At 33.9% G+C, this 22,879-nt stretch overlaps 1 protein-coding gene across 1 annotated transcript in view; it reads right to left on the minus strand.

The window, feature by feature from the left end:
* Positions 1-6,568: 6,568 nt before the first annotated feature.
* TMF1 (TATA element modulatory factor 1) overlaps positions 6,569-22,879 on the minus strand; it is a 28,941-nt gene continuing 12,630 nt past the window's right edge. Inside the window, exons 6-17 of the mRNA XM_060110185.1 lie at positions 21,689-21,831; positions 21,142-21,308; positions 20,691-20,847; positions 17,029-17,121; positions 16,158-16,314; positions 12,075-12,267; positions 11,161-11,230; positions 10,834-10,926; positions 9,869-9,970; positions 9,432-9,584; positions 8,164-8,289; positions 6,569-7,483 (exon numbers count right to left, since the gene is read on the minus strand). Of these exons, the coding sequence (XP_059966168.1) occupies positions 7,340-7,483; positions 8,164-8,289; positions 9,432-9,584; positions 9,869-9,970; positions 10,834-10,926; positions 11,161-11,230; positions 12,075-12,267; positions 16,158-16,314; positions 17,029-17,121; positions 20,691-20,847; positions 21,142-21,308; positions 21,689-21,831 (1,598 nt within the window). The 3' untranslated portion in view covers positions 6,569-7,339. The remainder of the gene's footprint in view (positions 7,484-8,163; positions 8,290-9,431; positions 9,585-9,868; positions 9,971-10,833; positions 10,927-11,160; positions 11,231-12,074; positions 12,268-16,157; positions 16,315-17,028; positions 17,122-20,690; positions 20,848-21,141; positions 21,309-21,688; positions 21,832-22,879) is intronic.

Genomic DNA, 22,879 nt, shown 5'->3' on the forward strand with positions numbered 1-22,879 from the left:
TATCAGACAAAATAGACTTTAAAATAAAGACTACTAGAAGAGACAAAGAAGGACACTACATAATGATCAAGGGATTGATCCAAGAAGAAGATATAACAATTGTAAATATTTATGCACCCAACATAGGAGCACCTCAATACATAAGGCAAATACTAACAGCCATAAAAGGGGAAATCGACAGTAACACATTCATACTGGGGACTTTATAACACCCCACTTTCACCAATGGACAGATCATCCAAAATGAAAATAAATAAGGAAACACAAGCTTTAAATGATACATTAAACACGATGGACTTAATTGATATTTATAGGACATTCCATCCAAAAACAACAGAATACACATTTTTCTCAAGTGCTCATGGAACATTCTCCAGGGTAGATCATATCTTGGGTCAAATATCAAGCCTTGGTAAATTTAAGAAAATTGAAATTGTATCAAGTATCTTTTCCGACCACAATGCTATGAGACTAGATATCAATTACAGGAAATGATCTGTAAAAAATACAAACACATGGAGGCTAAACAATACACTACTTAATAACGAAGTGATCACTGAAGAAATCAAAGAGGAAATTAAAAAATACCTAGAAACAAATGACAATGGAGACACGACAACCCAAAACCTATGGGATGCAGCAAAAGCAGTTCTAAGAGGGAAGTTTATAGCAATACAATCCCACCATAAGAAACAGGAAACATCTCGGATAAACAACCTAACCTTGAACCTAAAGCAATTAGAGAAAGAAGAACAAAAACACCCAAAGTTAGCAGAAGGAAAGAAATCATAAAAATCAGATCAGAAATAAATGAAAAAGAAATGAAGGAAACGATAGCAAAGATCAATAAAATTAAAAGCTGGTTCTTTGAGAAGATACACAAAATTGATAAACCATTAGCCACTCATCAAGAAAAAAAGGGAGAAGACTCAAATCAATAGAATTAGAAATGAAAACAGAGAAGTAACAACTGACACTGCAGAAATACAAAAGATCATGAGAGATTACTACAAGCAACTCTATGCCAATAAAATGGACAACCTGGAAGAAATGGACAAATTCTTAGAAATGCACAACCTGCCAAGACTGAATCAGGAAGAAATAGAAAATATGAACAGACCAATCACAAGCACTGAAATTGAAACTGTGATTAAAAATCTTCCAACAAACATAAGCCCAGGACCAGATGGCTTCACAGGTGAATTCTATCAAACATTTAGAGAAGAGCTAACACCTATCCTTCTCAAACTCTTCCAAAATATAGCAGAGGGAGGAACACTCCCAAACTCATTCTACGAGGCCACCATCACCTTGACACCAAAACCAGACAAGGATGTCACAAAGAAAACTACAGGCCAATATCACTGATGAACATAGATGCAAAAATCCTCAACAAAATACTAGCAAACAGAATCCAACAGCACATTAAAAGGATCATACACCATGATCAAGTGGGGTTTATTCCAGGAATGCAAGGATTCTTCAATATACGCAAATGAATCAATGTGATACACCATATTAACAAGTTGAAGGAGAAAAACCATATGATCATCTCAATAGATGCAGAGAGAGCTTTCGACAAAATTCAACACCCATTTATGATAAAAACCCTGCAGAAAGTAGGCATAGAGGGAACTTTCCTCAATATAATAAAGGCCATATATGACAAACCCACAGCCAACATCATCCTCAATGGTGAAAAACTGAAACCATTTCCACTAAGATCAGGAACAGGACAAGGTTGCCCACTCTCACCACTCTTATTCAACATAGTTTTTGAAGTTTTAGCCGCAGCAATCAGAAAAGAAAAGGAAATAAAAGGAATCCAAATCAGAAAAGAAGTAAAGCTGTCACTGTTTGCAGATGACATGACACTATACATAGAGAATCCTAAAGATGCTACCAGAAAACTACTAGAGCTAACCAATGAATTTGGTAAAGTAGCAGTATACAAAATTAATGCACAGAAATCTCTGGCATTCCTATATACTAATGATGAAAAATCTGAAAGTGAAATCAAGAAAACACTCCCATTTACCATTGCAACAAAAAGAATAAAATATCTAGGAATAAACCTACCTAAGGAGACAAAAGACCTGTATGCAGAAAATTATAAGACACTGATGAAAAAATTAAAGATGATACAAATAGATGGAGAGATATACCATGTTCTTGGATTGGAAGAATCAACATTGTGAAAATAACTCTACTACCCAAAGCAATCTACAGATTCAATGCAATCCCTATCAAACTACCACTGGCATTTTTCACAGAACTAGAACAAAAGATTTCACTATCTGTATGGAAACACAAAAGACCCCGAATAGCCAAAGCAATCTTGAGAACGAAAAATGGAGCTGGAGGAATCAGGCTCCCTGACTTCAGACTATACTACAAATCTACAGTAATCAAGACAGTATGGTACTGGCACAAAAACAGAAAGATAGATCAATGGAACAGGATAGAAAACCCAGAGATAAACCCACGCACCTATGATCACCTTATCTTTGATAAAGGAGGCAGGAATGTACAGTGGAGAAAGGACAGCCTCTTCAATAAGTGGTGCTGGGAAAACTGGACAGGGACATGTAAAAGTATGAGATTAGATCACTCCCTAACACCATACACAAAAATAAGCTCAAAATGGATTAAAGACCTAAACGTAAGGCCAGAAACTATCAAACTCTTAGAGGAAAACATAGGCACAACATTCTATGACATAAATCACAGCAAGATCCTTTTTGACCCACCTCCTAGAGAAATGGAAATAAAGACAAAAATAAACACATGGGACCTAATGAAACTTAAAAGCTTTTGCACAGCAAAGGAAACCATAAACAAGACCAAAAGACAACCCTCAGAATGGGAGAAAATATTTGCAAATGAAGCAACTAACAAAGGATTAATCTCCAAAATGTCTAAGCAGCTCATGCAGCTCAATAACAAAAAAACAAACAACGCAATCCAAAAATGGGGAGAAGACCTAAATAGACATTTCTCCACAGAAGATATACAGACTGCCAACAAACACATGAAAGAATGCTCAACATCTTTAATCATTAGAGAAATGCAAATCAAAACTACAATGAGATATCATCTCACACCAGTCAGAATGGCCATCATCAAAAAATCTAGAAACAATAAATGCTGGAGAGGGTGTGGAAAAAAGGGAACACTCTTGCACTGCTGGTGGGAATGTGAATTGGTACAGCCACTATGGAGAATAGTATGGAGGGTCCTTAAAAAACTACAAATAGAACTACCATATGACCCAGCAATCCCACTACTGGGCATATACCCTGAGAAAACCATAATTCAAAAAGAGTCATGTACCAAAATGTTCATAGCAGCCCTATTTACAATATCCCAGAGATGGAAACAACCTAAGTGTCCATCATCGGATGAATGGATAAAGAAGATGTGGCACATATATACAATGGAATATTACTCAGCCATAAAAAGAAACGAAATTGAGCTATTTGTAATGAGGTGGATAGACCTAGAGTCTGTCATACAGAGTGAAGTCAGTCAGAAAGAGAAAGACAAATACCGTATGCTAATACATATATATGGAATTTAAGAAGAAAAAAAATGTCATGAAGAACCTAGGGGTAAGACAGGAATAAAGACACAGACCTACTAGAGAATGGACTTGAGGATATGGGGAGGGGGAAGGGTAAGCTGTGACAAAGCGAAAGAGAGGCATGGACATATATACACTACCAAACGTAAGGTAGATAGCTAGTGGGAAGCAGCCGCATAGCACAGGGAGATCAGCTCGGTGCTCTGTGACCGCCTGGAGGGGTGGGATAGGGAGGGTGGGAGGGAGACGCAAGAGGGAGAGGATATGGGAACATATGTATATGTATAACTGATTCATTTTGTTATAAAGCAGAAACTAACACACCACTGTTACGGAATTATACTCCAATAAAGATGTAAAAAAAAAAAAGTACTAAGAAGAAAGATACATTTAATTTTTACTCTATCTTGTTAAAGGGTCTTGATTTGCTAAAAGTTAAATGGATATGTGTAAAGGCAATAGCTTAAAAGGACTTTAAAGGATCAAAGTTGCAGAGTTCAACAGTACAAGCAATATGAACTCAAGGTAACTTATAAATAGAGGATAACTTATTTTATCTGTTATTATTTTAATATAGAAATGTTTTATGACTTTTAGAAAATATCGATACTGTTTAAGACTCTAAAAAGACACAAATCATCATTACAGTAATTATACCAGTTAGTTACAAGAAGTTAGTTCTTAGAATTATATTTTCCAAAAACACGTCTTCATTAGAAAAACTATATTTAATTCTAATAAAACACTTAGTAATATAACTCACAAAAATTTGGGCTTATCCTTATTTTCTTAAAATAAGAATTCCAAAATTATATCTATCTTCATAAAAGAAAACTATCTTCACTCATTGGTACTGACCACTCTAAATTATGTTAAAACTGAAATACATTATTACTATCTTAAAATCTTTATTCAAATCAGATCCATGCTTATTATTTCCATTATCTTTCATTTAGGATTAAAATATTATATCCATCTGTAGTTTAAATCATACTTTTAGCCCTTTACAAAATATGAAGTTAAAGTTGTAATAGTTTAAAACTGAATAGAATTGGGGACATTAGATTTTTAAATGAAAATGAAAAATTATGATACATTAGAACATACATGTATACATACTAGACAAAGAGTGGTAGAACAAGATAAAATATTTATAGTAATTTTCTATTTTTTCTTGTGGCTATTTCCTATATATTATAAATCACATACTTTTAATAAGCATTTAAATAAAACTTTTAATTAATAAATCAAATGCCAAATGAAGAATTACAAGAAAAAAATTTTCCTGAACTTTTCTTTTCACTTACTTAAACTACATGTTTTCCTAGGTTAGAAATTATCCATATTTAGAATATCTTAAATCAAAGTATAGATATATTTGATACATCCCCATATGTTAAACACTGTACAACTGGAAGTTCTCAAAAAAGAGGTAAAGAAAAAGAAAGAAATGGTACTCTCAATTCAACTTCCCAAGAGTTAGAAGGATGCCCACAGTCTGTGCTTAGTTGTCTATATATGAAACAACAATGTTCACAACCCCTCTATTCTTTGTTTATATTCTTTACATTGTTATCATTTATATTACCTATTTTCTTTCAAGAATGGAAACATCTGACTGCGATCTATTTTCTTTATTAAAATATAAATATTTTCTAGAATATGGACAGATAAGTTTTAATGACAAACAGCAAAATACAGCAACCAACACTCAATAGGTATTCTGCCACTTAGTGGAGTTTTTCAAGAAAGCAATTCAATACACCTTCTCAACTTACAAATGTATTGAGAAATCTAAGTGCATAATAAAATAAGATCTGTATGAACATCAGCTATTAATTTGTGGATAAAGAACAATATACGGTAATATACAGCCGAAGACCTAAGTATTAAATAGCTGTTTATCTTAAATTAAATAAACTGAGAACACTTTAAAATTTTAAGTTGAGTTGATTTTATTAATGTTAATATGGACAACTGAAGGGTTTTTGGGTTTTTTTCCTCACTAATGGATATATTAAAAGAACAATTTCATAATTCCTAAACTTCTAGTTTCAAACACTTGACAGAATTTGCAACTTAAGTTTCCTATATTTTCTAATTCTGTACATTTCTTATTGCTATCAGTCTTGTCATTCTCTGTCAGCCCCTAGGGAAAAAAAAAAAAAAGCTGACAGAAAGCTATTAAACTGCTTTTTACCACTAAAATATAGAAAATTATTTTTATGAATTTGGCTCACACGGAAAGAATATTTATTAATGCTACAAATCAGAGATTCACTGACAGAAATACTGTCTTGAATGCAAAAAGAACAAAAATGAGGTCACTTGAATTGCCCTGAAAGGCATTCCAAAATCTTCAACATGGCTTACCTATAGCTAAAGTTCTAGTGTTTAAAATGTAACTAGAAGTTAAGTGAGTGTTCCTACTTTCAAGTAAAGGCAGCTAAATGACTTTCAGTAATAAAATGTATCAAAATATTTCACAAGTCTAGGGCCTCCCTGGTGGCGCAGTGGTTGAGAGTCCGCCTGCCGATGCAGGGGACACGGGTTCGTGCCCCGATCCCGGAGGATCCCACATGCCGCGGAGCGGCTGGGCCCGCGAGCCATGGCCGCGGGGCCTGTGTGTCCGGAGCCTGTGCTCCGCAACGGGAGAGGCCACAGCAGTGAGAGGCCCGCGTACAGCAAAAAAAAAAAAAAATATTTCACAAGTCCAAAACACAGCTGAGAGGAAGGCATAGTTAACTTTTTTCAGCTATTCCACACTATTTTTCAGTTTAAAGGTTCAAGAAAAAAATTAAAATGATAAACCACAGAAAATTGTAAAATGCCAAATTTAACTCCTATAATTTCTCTATTTTGTTATGAATATTATGAATATCAAACATATACTTTTAATGTGCCAAAAATTAGGCTTTACAAAATGTGAACAATTAATTTTTAAAAAGAAAATTATATTAGTAATTTAATTACTTTTGATTCATTTTATAGGGTAGTAAAACAATACATCTTCAAAACTACTAAAATGTTAATGATACCATCACAAAATGACTGTAAGTAGATTTTTCCACTATTCAATTATGCCTAGATAACTTTGAATAGCTATAGCTTTCTCCAAATAGGTACCAAAATTTGTACAGACTTAATTGTGAGTGAAATAAAATTTGAGACCACAAAACTTTTAAAGTTTAAATTATTTATCCTTTAAACTTCAGAGAGTGATTTTTTTCCAAAAGAAAAATATGAGTTCAAGATTTAATAACTGCAGGTTTAATAATTTTTTTACTTGAACACAATGTCCATTTTCATAAATAGTAATTAGACGTACTGAAGACTTAAGTGTGAAAGATTTCAAAGTGTCAATATGTTACTATCACTCTTTAAATGTTCTCAATATATACAAAAACATATAAATTATAGACACAATTAGTTATATATCTACAATATATAACACCATTCTCCTTCCCTAACCATATTGACATGAGGATAAAGTAATAAATCTCTGTGCTATTCAAGGCAAAAAAAAAAAAAGACTGTAAAAAATAAATCTTTAAAGAATAGTTTTAAAAATAAAGTTCAAATACTGCACAAAATAATTTAACTGGAAATATTACTATATACTATAAAACAATTTTTTTCAATTTTTGAATGCTACAGTAAATTCCACTTTCTAATTCTATAAAAGAATTCATTGGATATCTGTACTTAGATATTAAATGTTTACATTCAGTTCGATGGGAATGTAATTTTCAGAAGTTAACTGAGCCTTTGTCTTAAAAGTTCATCTATTTGAGTTTTATACATATTTTTTACATCTTCAAGATCTAATCGAAGTTCTTCTGCCTCTTCTGCTTTTTCTCCATACATCTGCAGAATAGTGTTGTATCTTTGATCCAAATCCTATAAAATATATTTGTTTACAATTTTTAAGTAACTGTACAGAAAATCTTTAATATTATATTTATATTATCATAAACGAGCCACCAGTAAAGACCTTGCAATCTAAATAAAAGTATATAGTCATCTCTCATAAAAATTCAACTCACACCTCGGTCTGTTGGAATAAAAGAATAAAAAAAACAAAATAAGCCAGATGGCTATTAATCTTAACATATCTTTTCACTAAATCTACAATTCTCCCCATATATAGCTTAATCTGTCTTTTCTCCCAGTAATTTCAGCATGTTTGATGAAATTTCAGTCTCTATGGTTCACTGTGGTTTAAGTATTACCTGGCATTTACCCAAGAAAAGTCAAAAGAAAATCTATTCTCATATATGGCTTAAGAGCAACTTCCAATACCAAATATGCTAATTGTGAGGATACATATAACATCAATCAATAAAATACTACTCAGATCATGCAAAAGTGCAGGATTATTAATGAGCCTTGGCCAAATGAAATATAGTTATTTTCCTAAACATGATTGTGAACATTACTCTGAATGTGTGATGTGACAAGATAAGATTCATTTTTAAAGTGCTTCACTCAAATATTAATACTCTTTAATTATCAAAGAAAACACTAACATATACATATGCATTTTATGTAAACTAAAAATAAGAGTGAAGAATACTTACTCTTAGCTGAGTTCGAAGTTTGGGTATCTCCTTCACTTTCTCTTCAAGTTCATCATTTTGATTTGTTAATTTAACTAGCTCTTCAGCCATTATGGAGCGTGTTTTCTCTAGATTGCCAATTTCTAGCTGAGAAACATTACCAGGAAGTGATTTAAATCAAAATATATCTTGTTTAATAATCCCACTAATATAACCATATTTAATGTGCTATTTTTTAAGAAATAGATATGTGAACATATAACCATAAGCTAGCTCCTGGTAAAAGGAAACAGAGGCACAAAAACGGTTTCAACTTTCCTCAAAAGTATACCATTTATAGGGTTTACTATGAGAGATAAAGAACTGAAGAAAATTTAATCATCTGTTTGAAACAGGCAACTCTACATTTTTCTCTAAGGAAATAGCATATATTTCAGTTATGCTAAATTACTACAAAAACCCAGAGAAATAAAAACAAACTTTAATGTAGCGCCAACCATGTAGGTCACATTGGTAGAATCTATCATCAACTACCAAAGAAGTTCATTTGTGCCCTTAAGCATAACAGTGGGCTACACAAACATAACAGGTAATAAGATTATTCTGATCTATTTTCTTCCAATTCAAGGACATCTTCTTTAATACAGTAATATTTTCAACTAAAATCATATAATAAAAATAGAAGAGGAAAGTTCCACTTTCGAGTGTATCAAGTGTAACAATGAAAACAGGTAAAACGTTTTAACATTTGTCACCGCATTAAGTTTCTGAAAAGCAAGATGGGAGGATGCTCCACTCACCATGTTTCCTTTCATGTCTAGGATGTTATAGTCCTAATCTCTCTCATCACCTTTACTCTTTCCTCATACAGGGAGCTGGAGCAACTTACCTAAGCAGAGAATCTGGGAAGAATAGAATGGCTATGCTCAGCTCAGCAACTTCCCTTTTTTCGTGTTTGGAAAAAGCTGCCTGCAAGGAGCTCTCTGCTCCTAGATGCCTCTAAGTCTTATCATGGCAGGCTGTCGCACATGGGGTGGCCTACTCCAGCCAAGCATTTCCTGTGACAGTCTCCCAAATTCTGGCACTCAGAAGGCCCACTGAACTTTCATCCTTGGCTAATTTCTCCAACCAGCCTTTATCGTTAATATATATGATTTACTTGGGGCTTCAGGTGTCACTATTTCATTTTATTTCTCAATTTGTTCAGAATACAGGTGGAAATGAAGGGTGCTACTCATTGGGCCTCAAAATTTCATTTACTTCTACAGCACATTTAATTTTTCTAATACCTGTAAATGAGTAATTTCTCCTTCCCTTAGCTTTAGCTGAGACTGTAGATTTTCAATAATGCTTGATCCTGCTCCCATCCTTACAGCATCATAAAGATTGCTTCCATTTGCTGACACAGACATTGGTCCAAATGAGTGATCATGAAGCTCATCCTGTGTTAATTAAAGAAAGCATATATAGTTATTCAGTTACTACAGACTGTTCATAAGTGTCAAACAAAATGGTTTGGTCAATTCTTACTTTAAAATGTCTATGACTTTCTCAAAGGCAGAAAACCATCTCTATTTCCTCAGTGCAATTAGCACTCCCTTACAAATATGCAGATAAATTGCCTATAGAATAGCAAGATCACGGTGAGAGTCGAACTGCTATCTGCACATTCTCTTTATCATTATTCAGTCTAAGAACTAAACATGTGTAAGAAATAAAACATCACCTGAGACATAAAAGATGTTTGTAGCCCTGCCATATCAACTCCACTTATCGAACTTGAGCGTGACATTGTGGGAGTGCTAGAAACAGAAAATGGCTTCCGTTCCTTAAGGTGTAAAGAAAAAAAAATTCAGTTCAGATTAAAGAGTAAAATGATAAATAAAAAAGCAAGAAAGTTTTCTACGATCAATGACAACAAAGATTCATTCTAATTTCCTCATAAAATGTTACAGATATCTTAAGTCTTATCAACGGCACAATATTTAGTAATTTAAAAGTGTAGATAAACTTGGTCAAATCATCTCATTTATATTATAACAACATAATTTGGTTTATTTTTAATGGAATGAGAATGTTTTTAATGGAACAATTATATGAACTAATTGTTTCATATTATATAACATACCACCAATTAAACCTGTTCTTTAGAATAAGATTACCAATGAGATTTACAAACCATAAAGTTTCTGGCTTATCCATTTTATTTTTACTGTATTTTTTTAAACCAAATAAATTCAAAAGGTAATTTCAATCAATGCACATATAGGTAGTTTTAATGTATTATGCTTACTCCTGAGTATACTCCAATCCTTTAAATATAGGAAACTCACTTCAGAAAAATTAACTTCATTAACCAGAAAGAAAGTGAACAAACCAGTTTCACTCCCAAGGTGCCTATGGGCCAAATGAGGTGCATCAGTGTCAGTGAGAGACCACAAAAAATCATTTTAAAAGGGGCAAGAGGTTCTGTAACTCAAATCCTAGAAATCACAGATATCTTTGCATAAACTCAAATTACTTTGGATCCACTCTGAGCAGAACACTGATTATACTACTAGAATTCATCACTCTATTGATTTTAGACATAAGAAATGGTATTTATAAAGTGTAGCTAAAATTACAAAACAATTAATGATTAATCACAACAGCTATAACTGGTTACATCAAAAAGAAAACAAAATTTAATACCTTTTCTTTTATTGCTTCTTGAGTGAAAATTGCTTTCTTCCTTTCCTGTTCAACTTTCATTTTCTCCATTTCTAACTGACTATTCAACAGTGTCTAATGGAGACAGAGATACAGTTAGATAATTTCTGTGATACTAACTCATCATCATAAGTCAATCTCAAAGTTTAGGAACATAAGGTATACACTCCTATTTGTTTCACTACTAAAGATCAAGTTCCAAAAGCAGAAACATCACCCATTTTATCTAGTCATCTCATTAGTTCGCTACCATCCCCAACCATTCTCTAATGGAAGCCCTAAGAGGTGAGCGAACACTAATCGAAATACCTTTTCTTTCCTTGTCTCTTCAAGTGTTCTTACATATTCACCTTTTAGGTTTTCTAATTCAACCTGGTACCTATTAAGCCAAAGGGAATTAAAACAAAAAAGATGATAGTACAGACTATTAAAAACTCACTACTTTATTAACTCCAGTTATATACTTAGTAGTCATTTTTATTATCAGCTTTATTTTCCAACTGAATTTTCCAGATGACTTGGGTTTTATTCAAAAACTGAACTACTACTTCACGTATCTTATTTATTGGTTCTCTGGATTAAGATTTCATTTAAAAAGAGACGTTTTTTCTAAAGAGAATTTTGAATACCACCATTCTACAATATGTTCAGATTCTACAAAGGCTTATTAGGGAGGTCTATGAAAATGTCTGCAAAAGTTCATATATTTTACTTCATGAATCATTTTTACTTGACTACTTTTTTTTTAAAGTAAAATTCCAAGGAAGAACTCAGAGGATAAAACCCCTAATCACAGCCTTAATATAACTTCACATAGATGGATTTTATAGCTTGTGGTTTCCAAAGAGCCCAGACCTTTATTTAGAAAGATTGGAACAATACTTAAACCCCTGTAATATAAAAATAACTCCAGTGAGTGGTCTTCAAACTATTTTGTGGTAAAAGACTCCTTTAAAACATCTGATTAAAGCAATGAATCCTTTCTCTGGAAAATGCAAATACATTCAGAACATGCCACCCAATTTCGAGAGCCTATGCAAGGTTCATTGAACCCCGGTCCTATCTTGGTATAATATCCTATTACTAATGACTCTGACTTTAAACACTAAAAATATGTATTTTCAGTTCTCAGTGCAATGAAGCTAAAAACCAATAACACATTTTTTAAAGTGCTTTAAAATGTCATGAAACTATCAAGAATAACACTCAAGAAACATGCTCACCTATTATTTTCATCCTCTAGTTTTCTTAGCCTATTTTTCTCTGATTCTAGCTGGGCCTGAAATCTACTATTTTCTTGTCTTAAGAGAGAATTCTGTGACTCCATGGAAGACATTTGAATTTTGTTGGCAAGAAGTTCTTCTGTGGCCGCACGTTCTCTCTCAACTGCTTCTGCCAACAAGGTCTGGGATTCACCTGATTGTAGGGTAAAAAAGAAAAATCACATATACATACATTCAAGAGGCCAAGATGACAAGTAGATTCTGACTTCAAACTTTTAATGATGCAAATAGCCACACTTAAAACTGTAAGTACTCATTGACTAAGGCAGGCCTGACTACAGAGACAAAAAAAAATCTGAATTTATATGTGTTTTATCACTTTTTTCACCAAAATATTTTAATTTGAAAGTAGAGTCATGTATCAACAGAGTAGTGAATCAACAAACAGTGCTGGGTCAATTGGATAGTCAAAGAAAAAAAAAAAAAAAAGAACTTCAAACTAACCTTCACAGAGCATATGAAAATTAACTCAAATGGATCATACACTTAAGTGTAAAACAAAATATAATGAGGGGATGGGTAAAACAGGTGAAGCGGATTAACAGGTACAAACTACCAGGTATAAAATAGAAAAGTTACAAGGATGTAATGTACAGCATAGGGAATATAGTCAATATTTTATCATAACTTTATATGAAGTATAATCTATAAAAATGTCAAATTACTGTTGTACACCTGAAACTAATATAATATTTTAAGTCAACTATACTTCAACTGAAAAAAAAAACTATAAAACTTTTCAAAAAAAACAGAAGAAATCTTCAGGATCTAGGGATAGGCAAAGAGTACTTAGGTTTGACACAAAGAGCATGAGCCATAATGAGAAAAACTGATAAACCGGACTTCTTCAAAATTTTAAACTTTTGTTCTATGTGAAAAAGATGAAAATACAAGCTACAGACTTGGAGGAAATAAATGCAAACCATGTTATCTAAGACTAGCATCTAGAATACATAATGAAGTCTCAAAACTCACCAGTGAAAATACAAACAATCCAATTAGAAAATGGGCAAAAGACATAAACATTTCACCGAAGAGGATGTACAAATGGAAAATAAGCACATAAACTGACATTCACCATCTTTCATGAGGAAAATGCAAATTAAAATCATAGTAAGGCATCACTACACACCTGTCTGAATGACTAAAAGAAAAAATAGGGACAACACTGAAAGAAAATGCTGGCAAGGATGTAGAAAAACTGGATTATTCTCATAGATACACACACTTTGGAAAACAATTGGCATTTTCTTAAAAAACTAAACATGCAACTACCCATACAACCCAGCAAATGCACACTTGGGCATTTATCCAAAGAAATGAAAACTTAAGTTCACACTAAAACCTGTACATGAATGTTCACAGCAGCTTTATCCATACAAAGTCTAGATCCAGCCCAGACATCCTTCGGCAGGTACATGTTTAAACAAGATGTGCTACATACATGGAAGAACACTCAGCAGGGACTTCTCTGGTGGTCCAGTGGGTAAGACTCCATGCTCCCAATGTAGGGGGCATAGTTTCGATCCCTGGTCAGGGAACTAGATCCTGCGTGCATGCTGCTACTAAGCGTCTGCATGCCACAACTAAGTCCACGTGCTGCAACTAAGAAGCCCTCATGCCTCAACTAAGACCCGGTGCAGCCAAAATAAATAAATAAATATTTTTTTTAAAAAAGGAAAACACTCAGCAATAAAGACTAAATCATTGATACACACAAGAACTTGTATGAATCTCCAAGAAATTACACTGAGCAAAAAAAGCCAATCCCCAAAATGTCACATGTTATACAATTCTATTTACATAAAAAAAATTTTTTTTTTTGGCAGTGCCATGCGGCATGTGGGATCTTAGTTCCCCAACCAGGGATCGAACCCGTGCCCCCTGCAATGGAAACACGGAGTCTTAACCACTGGACTGCCAGGGAAGTTCCACATTTACATAACATTTTGAAATTCCAAAATTTTAGAAGTGGAGGATTAGTGGTTGCCAGGGATTTGAGACAGGGAGGGAGGGCCATGAGGGTGCTAAGTATGATTTTAAAGGGCAAAATGAGGGATCTTGGTGGTGTTAGAACTATTCAATATCTTGACTGTAGTGATGGATACATGAACCTACACAAGTGGTAAACTTGTATAAAACTTAATACACACATAGACACACATACATACATACACACAAATGAGTACCAGTAAAACTGGGGAAATCAATAAAATCAGAAGGTTGTTTCAAAGTCAATACCTTGATTGTGATATTCTACTATAATTTTGCGAAGTGTTAACATATGGATATTGGGGAAAGCATGCAAGGGACCATTCTATATCATTTCTTGTAACTGCATATGAATCTACAGTTAGCTCAACTGACAATTACAATTTAAAAAAAAGGACTAGTGGGGCTTCCCTGGTGGCGCAGTGGTTGAGAGTCCGCCTGCCAATGCAGGGGACACGAGTTCGTGCCCTGGTCCGGGAGGATCCCACATGCCACGGAGCAGCTAGGCCCATGAGCCATGGCCGCTGGGCCTGCGCGTCCGGAGGCTGTGCTCCGCAACGGGAGAGGCCACAGCAGTGAGAGGCCCGCGTACTGCAAAAAAAAAAAAAAAAAAAAAAAAGGACTAGTGGATAAAATTCTGAGATTTAACAAAGGCAAGAATTTTCATATTTTTTCCCACCAAAGTAGACCTAACAATATCTCTATTTTACATTATAAATTCTGTTCTATACTCTATCTATGCTCTTATTTATAGCATTATACAGTATGTTTGTCCTGTGGCTTTGCCTACATTCCAGTACAATACCACATATCCCTGAGGCTGTGTAGGCTCCAGTTTAAAAGCCACAAAAATAATGGCTTCTTGCTTTCATTTTATTGCTAAATAAATATTTGTTTCAGAAGGTGTCATTTTCAGATACCTCATATTTCATAACAAATGGGTCTCAAAAAGTGGTCCAAGATAAATAATAGACCTAAAATTCATACCTAGAAATTAAACAATATATGAAGGTTCATCTGTTCAGTGATTTTTCTTTTTGAGCAGATAAATCTATTTCCAGACAAAATCTTACATGGAGCTACAAGGGGCAAAAAAAAAAAAAAAAAAAAAGAAAAAGATAAAGGAGGCACTACTTTCATTAAAGCAGCCTGGAGGGAGCCCAGCAGCTTACTTATCAAGCTTCCCTCTCACCATGACAGCCAGCCCCAAGACATACAAGGGATCTACTGAATACTGTTTGAAAGTGACTAATCTAGTTCACCCCTCATGATTTTCAGGGTGTAGTCCAGAGAAGGTAAGTGTCTTGCTCCAGACTGTCTGACTGGGTGATTCAAAACAAAACATAAAAACCCTGAGTCCAAGTCTCCTGACACCCATTCACGTCTGCTTTTATCACCACACCATGATGTCTCTCAAATTACAGTTAATTTTAGGCATAGAATGGACACAGGAATTTTTCACCATTTGCTAGCTTCTGGGATATCTAATATGTACATCTTCTGTGCTTGAATAAGTATCTTAGAAGAATAATTTTCTTTTTATTAACAGCACAGAAGGGCAACCTAGAGCATTTCTGTGAAGAAGCAAAATATGGAATCTTAAGACTCCACAGCATCTGTCTACTAGAATTTGACCTTAATCTAACTTAGACCTAGCTCTGCTCTTGGAATTCTACCACTGACTAGAATCATGTCTGATCTCTACTTCCTACACTACTGCAGACAAGCTAGAATGAGGTCAGACTTAGCAATGGACAAGAAAACAGTTGAGCACAATAGTTTGTAAAAATGAATGTAAGAATGACATGGAAGTATTTTAGACACTACCAGACACATCGTGTAAGAAATGTTTTGAAAGAGTCAATTAAGGTATTAGAAAATAAATGTAAAAGAGGAGAAGAGGTAAAAATCTACAAGTTAGACACAAAATGAAACCATGAGATCAAGTGAATTTCAATTTCATACCATTACCCTAATTCTAAAACAAGATGGAAGGGCTTCTACATTGAGCTTAAGAACTAAAGCAGTTACCAAGTCTATCAGAAAGATTCTTCTCTAACTTCTCCCATGATGACGTCTGGGACGCTAGAGTTGCTTGCAAATTTTCTATCTGTCGAAGCAATGGTCTTGTTGTTGATGAAACACTTTGACTCAGTTCTTGGTTTCGATTCTCTGCTTCCTGGAGTCTCTGAATCATGACATTCTTAAGTCATTACTACTGACAGCAAAAAAAACACTAAAAATGCTAGCAAAGAAACTTTATGAGAGATTTCTGGGAAAAACTATTTCTCCAAGATAAAATGATTTTTTATTAAATTATTTTCTAACTATTCAAGCCTTAAGTTACAGTTAAGTTGTGCAACAGAGTAACTAAATAAATGCTTCTTTACAGAGCATTTCTAAGATAAAGACAGCCTTTGAATACCTTAAGATAATAAAGAGTATCATCCAAACCTCCCAGTAGTTGCCTCCTCATCCAAATATTTCTAAGTATTTATAAAAACAGAAAAATCAATCTGAGGGGCATTATCTCCCCCTTTTCCTGTACATGTTCATTGACTGAAATTAACAGAGCAGTAGCATAAAAACTAGGCATTGCTTATCTGCCCCACAGTAATCAGAGACTGATAATTAATAAATCGGCCATTACAAATGAAAAAACAGTACTGAATATACTACATATCTATCATGATAAAATTACTTTCTAGAAAACAAAATTAGGGCTTTTCTTATACATTTTTAAGGTGCCCACTCTGGTTTTATTCACATAAGCCATAAAAATACAGCAAATGATAAGTATGGGAGTAATCTTCTCAACTCTAAGAACATTACCTCACTGAGACATTTTTTATTTCTTGAAAAACGCATCTCAGATTTGTGTTTAGGGAAACTCTGACAGTACCTGCTGGAGTTCACTGATCTCATGACGTAAATAATCCTCTTTTCTAGCAGCTGCTTGTTCTGCACGTTGCAGTGCCAGCCTAAGGTCCCCCACCTGTATTAGGAGAACCAACAACACTATCACAACCAATATCACAATATTATCTATAATTTCCTGCTAACTACATATTTTTTATTGTGTTGACTTACTGTTCATGTATAATACTCTTTACTATGAGCTTTTACGTATGATTACCACACATCCCATTCTTCAGGCAATCCCCGAGCCATATGTATTCAATATGTACTTAGGAAAGCTCAATAAGGCACACACACACACACACACACACACACACAAAGCATATAAATATGTACAAGGCCCAGCCACTGACATACAGTATAGGAGGAAAGACAATGCATCCATAAACGTTTGTAGTGTAAGGCAGAATGTGATAGGAGCTATGTGAGCTATAAAAACTAGTTGCTATATTCATACACAGCTGCACAGGTTGTAAACTGCTACAGCCTTTTTGGAAAGCGTTATGGCAACATAATCATCAAACTTCTTACATTCTTTCATCTGATCGTCCTAGTCCTGAGAATTTACTCTATGGAAGCAGATCTGTAAACATACAAAGATGTTCTCTACACTGTTAGCTAGACTAACAAAAACAAACAAAACAAGAAATATTGTTAATATCTATTAGCAGTCATTTATTTTTATAAATGTGGATACAACATGAATATACCCAATAAAAATTAAAATGAACATAAAAAACATGTAGAAATGTACAACTTAATCTTAAATGAAAAAACTATAAAATAATATATATATATTATAAAAAATATGTACATGGAGATAAGGACAAGAAGTTAATACACAAAACTGGTAGGACTTGTAAAAGGTAATGATTTTTTGAATGGTAACCCCATATACTCTCTATCTCCCATTCCCATAATTTTTTATTATGTTCGAGTACTTTTAATTTAAAATATTAATATTTTATCTATCCCAGTGAGGGAGTGGCAGAAGCACAAGGGGTGTATGGACCATGGTGTAATTTACAACAGCAAAATATCAGAAACAACCCAAATATCCATTAATAGGAACTGACTGAATGGTATATTCACACAATGATATACTATAAAACTATAAAAAGGAATTTTTTTTTTTTTTGCGGTATGTGGGCCTCTCACTGTTGTGGCCTCTCCCGTTGCGGAGCACAGGCTCCGGACGCGCAGGCTCAATGGCCATGGCTCACAGGCCCAACCGCTCCGCGGCATGTGGGATCTTCCCAGATCGGGGCACGAACCCGTGTCCCCTGCATCGGCAGGCGGACTCTCAACCACTGCACCACCAGGGAAGCCCAAAAGGAATTTTTTAAAAAGCTCTATGCTCTACCATGGAATGATCACCAGGATGTTTTATTAGGTAAGTAAAGCAAGCTGTAAAACAGTATAAATAGTAAACTATATTTTATGTAGGAAGGATGAGAGAGATACAAACAAATGTGTGTATAAGTGTAGGTGTGTATATATATGTTGGGGGGTATATAAGTAAATGTAGATATGTATGTTTTCTTGCATTTACAAATAGAAACACTAATAGAATGGTTATTTACAGGCAAAGAAAGGGAATAGGGAGGGGCTAAGTTGGAAGTAAATGTTATCTTAATATATTTTGTTATACAGCTTTCACACTTAGGAATCATGTAAATGTTTTACATATCCCTGTGAAATTAAATCAAAAGTGCACTGAGGTCAATGAGGGAAGAATAGTCTTTTCAACAAGTAGTGCTGGAACAATTTGATATTCACATGTAAAAGATCTAAATGTGAGAACTAAGACTATAAGAACTGTAGAAAGAAACAGGTGAAAACCTGCATGATGTTGAATTAGGCAACAGTTTCTTAAATGTGATGCCCAAAGCGCAAGCAACAGAAATAAAAACAGGTAAGCTGGACTTCATCAAAATTTATTGAACTTTTGTGTATCAAAGGACACTATGAAGAAAGTGAAAGACAACCTATAGAATGGGAGAAAATACTTGCAAATCCTACATTTGATAAGGGTCTAATATGCAGAATATATAAAGAACTCTTACAAATGAATAATAAAAAGATAATATAAAAAATGGGCAAAGGATTTAAACATTTGAATAAATTTCTCCAAAGGAGATACATAAATGGTCAATAAGCACATAAAAAGATGCTCAACATCATTAATCAATAAGGGAATGTAAATCAGTACCACACTCAGATACCATTTTACACCCCTAAAAGGGCTATAATAAAAAAAAAAAAGACAATGACAAATACTGGCAAAAATGTAGAGAAACTGAAACCCTCATACATGGTTGGTAGGAACATAAAATGGTTCAGCAGCTGTGGAAAAGTTTGATAGTTCCTGAAAAAGTTAAACAAAGGATTACCATATGACCCCAGGGTATATTCTAAGAGAATTTAAAATATGTGTTCACATAAAAATTTGTAAATTAATGTTTATAGCAGCATTATTCATAATAACCAAAAAGTGTAAAGACTTCTGGGTATATATCCAAAGGAAATGAAAACACTAATTTGAAAAGATACAGGCACCCCAATGTTCATAGCAGCATTATTTACAATAGCCAAGATATGGAAGCAACCTAAGTGTCCATCAACAGATGAATGGAGATATATACATACATATACATATATATATATATATATGGTGTGTGTGTATATACATACATAGTATATGGTATATATATAGTGGAATATTACTCAGCCATAAAAAAGACTCAAATTTTGCCATGTGCAACAACATGGATGATTAGTAACATAAGTCAGAGAACAACAAACACTGTATAATATCATTTATATGTGGAATCTAAAAAATAAAACTAGTAAATATAACAAAAAAGAAACAGACTCAGATTTAGAGAACAAACTAGTGGTTATCAGAGGGAAGAGAGAAGTGGGGAGGAGAAAATTAGAAGTAGAGGACTAAGAGGTACAAACCACTATGTATAAAATAAATAAGCTACAAGGATATATTGTACAACACAGGGAATATAGCCAATACTTGATAATAACTAAAAATGGAGTATAACCTTTAAAAATTGTGAATTACTACGTTGTACACCTGAAATTTACATAATATTGTACATCAATCAACTACACCTCAATAAAAATAAATAAATAAAATTTAAAAGTGTAAATAACCCAAATATCTATCAAATGATGATTTTATAAGACAAAGCCTGACTAATGTTGGTTTTCTTCCTTCATTTGAGGTCCATGGACTCCCACAGATGCTATGAATGAGCTCAGGAGTTAAACAGATTCTCCTGAAATTATATGCAATGTTTAGTATTTATCTGCATTCATGCATTTCCCTGGTAAGAACATCCCTAGATTTCACAGTGTTCTCAAATAAGTCTGAAATTCCCCCCCCAAAATAAGCAATACTGGTATAATGTAAGCATCACTTTAACAACAGTTTAAAAAACACACAATTGATTAAGCTTGGCACAATCCAGTACTCTCAGAAAATAAGCCCAACAGGATTTATAAGCCCAACAGGATTATAAAGAAAATGTAACACATGTGCCACTACATAAGGTTTGATTCAAATTAACAGATTCTTTATTTTGCAGAAGCACAAAGATTTTAAAGACTAATTTTTCATCTAATGCTTACTTGAATCACTAATGTTTCTTGCTGCTGACGGGCTTCTTCTTGGGCCTTCTCCAGTGCTGCAGAAAGTTCTTCTTTAGCTCTCATTTCACAACTTAGAGCAGCTTCCTGGGCCTCACTATCCTTTGCAGCATTGGCTTTGTGGAGATCAGTAAGTTCTCTTAAAAAATTAAATAGATGATTTTTAAGTTAAAATAATATAGTTAATTACATGACCAAATTAATGAAGTTTCCAGGTAGATTTCCATGAGATCTACAGAATGAGGAAGAGTTCACACAATAAACAGTGACTACAGTGAGGACTCTCTGTCGAATTTGCTTTAACCGGTCACAAGTTCATATATAGGTAAGTTTATAAATGTTACTAGTGATCAGATAATGAAAAAAGTGTTTCTTCAACATCCTGCTCTGATAACTGATTTTAAGTGAGTTGCACATTTGTTCATTTTCTTACTTGTATGCACTATCAAGAGCAGCTTGAATACTTCGGTTCTTTTCTTCAAGTTCATTCATATCTACTTGAAGTCGGCCCAGATCCTTCTCTTGGCGTTCTACCACAGAATTTAGTTTCTTAATATTTTCTCTATGTTGTTTCTCAACCTCTTCTTTGCCATCAAGGACCTATATTATAAAAACAAACGTATTTTTCAATAAAAAACACCACAGGAAATAACTGTATTCCACGAATCTCAAGTATTATAATAACGAAGAAGAATCTTAACATTCACTTCTTTTTTTTTTTTTTTTTTTTTGGCCATGCCACAGGGTATGTGATATCTTAGTTCCCTGACCGGGGACCAAACCGGCGCCCCCGGCAGTGGAAGCACGGCAGCTTCCCTGGATTGCCAGGGAAGTCCCAACATTCACTATTAAATTGCTTGAAAAATTCTTTCCAAATGATATACCTCAATAAATCATCCCAAATGTTTTATAAACCATGGCCATATGTTCATACTGGAAGTAATAACAATATATATGTGCAGAGAATGGTTAATATTCACCTGTTTTAAATGTTGTAACTCTTCTTCTAGCTCTTTAACTTTTTTGTTCAGCTTTGCAATAATATTTTCATTTTCTCTGTCTTTAGCTCTTAATTTCTTAATGATGTTAGAATTATGCAGCTGCTGTTTTGAAAGTTTTTCTCCTGGCAATGGCAAAAAAGTATAAATTCAAATAATGATGATTCTCTAAGAATGTGAATAGAATGTTTTAACTAACCAGTGACATAAAATGACAGAATATTTGAAAAATCACAATGCTGTAACAGTCAATGTTAAACTGATTTGGACAGCATAAGCCATAAATGCTAAAATTACTAGGTAGAAGGATGGTGTGGGAACAGGATATTTACAGTCTTAAAGAATCACTCCCACATATTATAAATTACAAAGGGAAAAAAATGTGCTCTTACAATAGAGAAACCTGGTCACCATCTTAACCAAACATTCAGTTTTGACATCACTAATTGTGCTACAGCCTGACATTATGAGTCCACTGATGTGGTGGAGTGGTAGGTGCACAATATCACCTATTATATTTCTTACTAGAAATCTGATCTGAATCTAATCACGAAGAAAGTGACAAATTCCTGAACATGGGGCATTCAATGGGACAACTGGACTCTACAAAATCTTTGATATCATGAAAAAGATATCCTAGATTGCTGGACGACTAAAAGAACATAAAGGCCAGATGCAATGAACAAACTTTGATTGGATTTTGGGGCAGAACAAATAACCAGGTATGAGAGTTATTTTTAGAGACAATTGAGATAAATGGTGCAATACATGCTGGAATACACTTCTGAATTAATGCGGATTTTCTTCAGTGTGATTATGATGTTGTGCTCGTCAAGAAAAAAAATGTACTTGTCCTTGAGAGATGCAGACTGAAGAACTGAGGAGTAGACTACAGATTCAATGCAATTCGTATCAAAATTCCAACAGCACTTTTCACAAAAATAGAAACAACAACCCTAAAAGTCAAATGGAACTGCAAAAGACCTCAAATAGCTGAAGTAAACCTGAGCAAGAACAAAGCTGGAGGTATCACATTTCCTTATTTCAAAACATATTACTAAGCTATAGTAATCAACAGTATGGTACTGGCATAAAAACAAACATATAGGCCAATGGAACAAAATGGAGAGCCCAGAAATAATCCATGTATTTACAGACAAGTTATCTTCAACA

Source organism: Mesoplodon densirostris, chromosome 10, assembly GCF_025265405.1.
Source record: "Mesoplodon densirostris isolate mMesDen1 chromosome 10, mMesDen1 primary haplotype, whole genome shotgun sequence".
Classification (NCBI taxonomy): Eukaryota; Metazoa; Chordata; class Mammalia; order Artiodactyla; family Ziphiidae; genus Mesoplodon; species Mesoplodon densirostris.